The 5,725-nt window shown below is 37.6% G+C and overlaps 1 protein-coding gene across 1 annotated transcript; it reads right to left on the bottom strand.

The window, feature by feature from the left end:
- Positions 1-1,207: 1,207 nt before the first annotated feature.
- Positions 1,208-5,515, bottom strand: LOC143354584 (trypsin 3A1). The gene is made up of 10 exons (XM_076788836.1): positions 5,399-5,515; positions 5,279-5,335; positions 5,149-5,181; positions 4,955-5,102; positions 4,743-4,849; positions 4,561-4,670; positions 4,266-4,404; positions 2,306-2,419; positions 2,052-2,235; positions 1,208-1,373 (listed from the first exon to the last, which is right to left on the bottom strand). Exons 1-10 carry the CDS (start codon positions 5,513-5,515, stop codon positions 1,267-1,269), a joined length of 1,116 nt encoding a protein of 371 aa, XP_076644951.1. The 3' UTR covers positions 1,208-1,266.
- Positions 5,516-5,725: the final 210 nt, after the last annotated feature.

The raw sequence follows: 5,725 nt of genomic DNA, 5'->3' as shown, positions 1-5,725 counted from the left end.
TTTGCTCCGCGTACTACTTTTCCACGATGAAAGAAGCCCGACGATCACGTGTTATAAATTCATTCGACCAGCTCGCGGACATGTATCTGTTTTTCCAGGGAATATAAACCGCGACGCAACGGGACGAAAATAGCAGTCGAGTGGAGGACGACGTGAGCGGTCGGTGACAGAAAAGTTATTGGATCGTGTCTGCGGTTTAATAGGGTTATTGCAATGGCCAGTCCGAAGCTATCAGCTCGCAGAGCCTCGAAATTAAACATTTCTCTCTGCGCCACTCTAGCGTAACGCTGGCAAGTATTTCCCCCCTGGCTTATACGGATTTCTATCAGTTTCCCTCGTCGCCGGGCTACAGAAGTATCGACATTTTTGTCGTGTACACTCCTTACCCTCCTGTGACGAGCACCTCCTTGCGTGCACACTCGAAATCTTCTATTTTTCGCGATGCTCCGTTTGCGGTAAAGCAAACACGATACTCGTTCGACGATGTCTCCGACGAAATTCTGGTTTACCGCGAAAATCTGGCGCTCTAATTTTTTAACCCTCATGTGCTCCTCAAAAATAGTTGCATAAAAGACCCTAATAATATTTCATCCAGTTTTGCTTTACTCCTTAAATCCACAAATTATATTTTATTCGTAGCGTCGCATTTTTGGAAAATACGTTTCGAAAAAATTGGTGAATTTTCACCGTGATGAACAAAAAGAATTTTAAAATACTGGAAAATGATTTTCAATGTCAGTATTATGAGCATGGGAAATCAATTTCCAGTTAACTCTTGTACCCCCTAATAATTTTTAATGGGGGTTAGGACTTATTAAATGAGATTGAAGAATTTTATAGGTATGGGTGAATATTAAAATTGATTATAACTGTAATTTTTTAGTAAAATTAATGGATTATGATTTTTATATTGAGTTAATTAATGAATATTGTTTAGGGTGAATTTGAATGTGAAGTCACATTCAACCTTTTTTTGTATAAAAATCCGCTATCCGGTTATTACTTAAATATCATATTGTGTATTTATTAGCGTAGATATTTACTACTTAGAATTATGTTAAAGGGAAATTCGAAATGAATGTTGGCAGTGTTAATGTTAACAATTAATTTTCTTTATTAAATCATCGATAAATGCATGTATTCTACTTATAACGAATAACTTAATGATACTGAATGGATTGAAAACTGTTTAAATAACATTGGCCATTGCTACTTTGCAGCAAGAAGAATAAAATAAATATTTTATGACCGTATCTTGCGGATGAATTATTGATTGCGTTGCATCACCTCGATGATCCAGTCTTCCACTGCAGAAATAGCAGTGTATGTGGTCGGATATTGTAATTGGCATGATCGGCTCCACGATGTTATACCTACACAGTTACAATAAAATTAAAATACACTGTTCTATTTAAGAGAAATGCAATATAATAAAATCAGTATGTAGGTTTGAGAAACGTTCACGACATAGACTGGATTTGACTGAAATGTGTCAAAAAATGTTTAAAGAATTTTCATTGAGTTATTACTGGATTGGAATTATGCAAATTTAATGCGATGCTTATTTTACTTCGAAGTCAGTTCTACTCGAGTTCAGTTCCCATAAATTAGACGACAAAAATTAATGTATACGTAAACATGTACTCGAAAAGAAATGAGATCGTCATATCGAATATTCTATCGACTTCGAAATAAAATAAAAATGGCATTACATTTGCATAATTCCCATCCAGTAATAACTCGGTAAAAAATTCTTTAAAAAATTTGTAATTCATTTCAGTCAAATCCAGTTCACGTCGTAAACGTTTTTCAAACCTACCTACTGCTTTTATTATACTGCATTTCTAATTTCTTTTTATTATTTTCCAATCTAGTAATAACTTAGTAAAAATTCTCAAATAATTTTGTAATACGTTTCGGCCCTTTCATCCTTCAGCTCTATTCACAGTTGTTTAGTATAGAAAAAGATTGCTGCATGATTAATTAAATTTGCATCTTAAAGTGTCGCCGGGTTATTAATGAAATCCTTTGAACAAGACGTTGGAACTTACCAAACAAGGCGTCGTTAAAAATGAGAGGCGAGCCAGAATCCCCGACGCAGGCGCTAGCGTGGTCTGATAAGGCGCAAAACATTCTGTGCGTTAATAAGTCAGCTCCGTTGGCTTGCTGGCAGTCCTCGTTATTAATTTTCTGCATCGTGCTGCATAAAAGTTCGTTCGAGACGGGACCTAATAACTGAACAGCTCGGTTGCAATATTCCGCTAGCGAGATAGAGCATTCTCGGAAGCTTTGACATCGTTCTTACCACAGACGCACCCCATCCGAGCACTAGAACCTGGGCTCCATCTTGGATTTCCGAGTACAGTTTCGGCAATGGGATCGGTTGCGTCGTCTCGTCGTATTTTATGTTTTCCGAAAGCTGCGTGTAATGATATTTTATTCTTAATTTGTAGGTGGTCGACAAGTAACGTTAAACAAACCGAACTTTTTTCTAAATAAAATCCTAGGTAAGCACAATTTTAACCAACATATTCCGTCAGCGAATTTCAAATTTTTTTTTTATTGTATCAGAGAAATTTAATTTTTTAGTCGTTCACGTTCTTCATTAACAAGACTTACACTCAGCTCTGAGTTCTTTCTAGAAATGTTTTTTCTAAATGTTTATGAACTTCGACTCGAGGTAAATAAAATACCAAAAAATATCTCCGTAATCTTTCTAACATTAACTGGGAGCAAATTAATCTTCACATTCGCGTCAAAAGCTGCTCAAGGTTACTCGAAATGGGACAAACAATCGTAGTTAGCAATAAGATTTCGACATTTAACATTGCAGAAATTGTAACAAGCCTGTAAAGGTTCTTTGATTCAAAGGTAGGTGTTATATAATATAAAGTTGATTTATAAAATAAATTAAAATAAATTTTTTTAAAATTTTATCTTTTAAAAGTTTATCTTTTTCCCTAAAATTCCTACTTCCGGTAATCTGGCAAAAATTTTCAAACGAAAGTTAGTCAGTAATGACTAGACTGCGGATTTTATGCATTTATGATAAAAATGAGTAGGTGTAATTTAAAACAATAAAACTATTAAAGCCACCGTTATATTATTTTTAATCAGTTGAACATGTTAAGAAAAAAATTAAATCCTTATTTCAGCCCAGTTTGTTGCAATTCAGATAGAATGTTTTATTTTGCATAAAGATCCGCAGTCTAGTAATGACATATTACAGTAGAAAGTGAATTAACATCCTTGTTCGTTTTAAAAGAAGTACTAAAAGTCTGAAAAGAACAGTTGAAAATAGTCATAAATTTTGTCCTGAACAACCATGTACTATATATAATACCGTTTCCGTTACTATGTTCATTTGGAACCTCCCATTCTTTTATAATAAAACTGTGGAGTTCATATAATATAAATTTTAATAAAAGATAATACTGCTCCATTGAACATTTGATTCACTGGAGCCAATAAAATAAAATGGCCCCTTTAAAAAAGTGCATCAAGCTCCGCGAACTGCTTGCACTGACTTATATTTCCAACGTCGATCATATTCTGCACAATAAAGAAGATAATGCACTACCAAAAACTGTGAAGAAAATATAAGCTGCATCTAGGTTTATTTATGTATGCATAACCACTGTGAGATACGCAACGTGGATTACGTATACGTCTTCGATCTTAATCTCATTTGATGAAAGACGATCTTCTAAGTTCCGACACAAAGAATTGCATAAAGAATTAATCCCCATGACTTAAGGGGCTCAGCGAACCTCTTGCAAACTTCGGTCAACTAAATGCGGACACAGTTGCTAGAATATTAACTGTCTAAACACTTTGAAAATTTGCCATGTTTTCACAATCGAATACAGTGTTTACTCGATACTAGTACAAAACACTCTAGCCAGGGGCATATCGATACTTCAATTCGAAAATTTTATTTTTTCCAAAATAAGTACAGTATCTACTCGATAATTGTCCAAAAGACTGGTCTGGTCAGGGACAATTATCGGCGAGGAGACACTATTCTTTGATCTATGCCGAACGTAGAAAACAACAGCGAAGCTCTCATACCCAGCGGCAGTGGGGATAGTTCTGGGACTTTTATCGGCCAGGTATTCGGAACATATATAGAGTAAACACCGTAATAACCAAGCTCACATTGCCTAAAAATTGTCAAAAAATGTCTTTGTTATCGTTTACCAAACGATACCAAATTTTTCTTGGAAAATCGCGAGCATTTAACGAGAGTCAGAAACAGTTTTTACCTCGACAAGAGCGACATCATAGTCGTAATTATTAACGTTGAAAGCGGGATGTACTACAATGGCTTTAACACCGTAGATGACACCGCCCATGTGATAACAAGCCGAGCCGGTCCTCACGTGGAAGCTCTTCACGTGTATCCTGTTACAGCGAAAGAAGAAAAGAGGCATGAGAACCGTTGAATAGAGAAAAGAAATGTAAAAAAAAAAGGAAAACAAAAGACAAAAACGCAACGTATCGAAACTGAGTGGAATTGTAAATGCAAGCCGTGTCGACAATGCGATATATTAATCTTGCCTGAGAGCACACTGGGCTGACGTTATTATCCACTTTTTCCCGACGATACCGCCGCCGCAGAAATGCTCGACTTGGTGTCCAAAAAACGTGCCATTGTTCTGCAACGAGACCTGCGGAGAGGCAACGATTTTCTAAATGCCAAATCGACTGTGAAGATCGATCGCCCGTTATATTGTACTAACTGCGAATGGATATTTCTCTATGGTGGCTTTCTCTCCGCCGATAATCCTCGATCCCAGAGCGTCCGCCGATCGCGCCGACTGCGAGCCGATTTTTTCTCGATAATTCCCTGTGCAACATGTAAATTTAAATTAGATGGAATGCCGAGCACGAAACCGATCGCTATAGAACCGCTGGCACGTGTGACCGATAAGGTTCTCGATCGTTTCTCAACGTCGTCGTCGTCGTCGTCGTCGTCGTCGTTGTCGCGTCGTCACGTATTTGTGTCGATCGTGACGAAGTTGTTTCGCGCTTTTATTTGTCTGACTGGACGGTTGTTTTCTTTTAATCTCCTCGCCGTTCCAGTTCGACTTATTACCTTTCTTGGAAAAGCGAACGAACGTTGTTTTCAATTCGTAATTATTATACAGAGCTCTCGCAAATTAGAGGCGCTAAATATTTCTGTTTCCGAAACAAGAGACATCGCACGTCATCGTCGAAACGTGTTGCTCATAATTCGAACCGGTGTATACCACAGCTGTTCGGCAGCTGCACGTACCGACAGCGATTTTCTTGTCCTGGGCGTACACGGAACGGCGGGCTCCAAGCCACGCCCCTACGGGTAACGCTGCATGTACCTTAGTATACTTATACACCCGGCATAGGTATAGCGAGGTACCCGGTTTGAAATGCGCGCGGGGATCACGGGTGCCCCCAGGAGCTTGGGGACGAACATGGAGGATTTAGTGCGGTATACCTCGGCCCGTTGGACGCTCAGAAAGGGGGAGCCCCACATAACCTTCTTCTTTTTTAAATAAAGTAAGTTGTGAGAAAATAAATACAGATTTCATGTTATCAACATCTACATTAAAATTTAACTTTTTCTAAATCATAATTGACAAAATGAGTTAGCATAATAAGGTAAAAATTAACAAGTAGTAAAATAAAATATTTATACAGAATGAGATACGGCGACGAATCCCCTTCCCCCTCTAACACTCTAACT

Source organism: Halictus rubicundus, chromosome 5 (assembly GCF_050948215.1).
Source record: "Halictus rubicundus isolate RS-2024b chromosome 5, iyHalRubi1_principal, whole genome shotgun sequence".
NCBI classification, from domain to species: Eukaryota; Metazoa; Arthropoda; class Insecta; order Hymenoptera; family Halictidae; genus Halictus; species Halictus rubicundus.
This window is presented reverse-complemented; position numbering and strand designations above follow the sequence as displayed.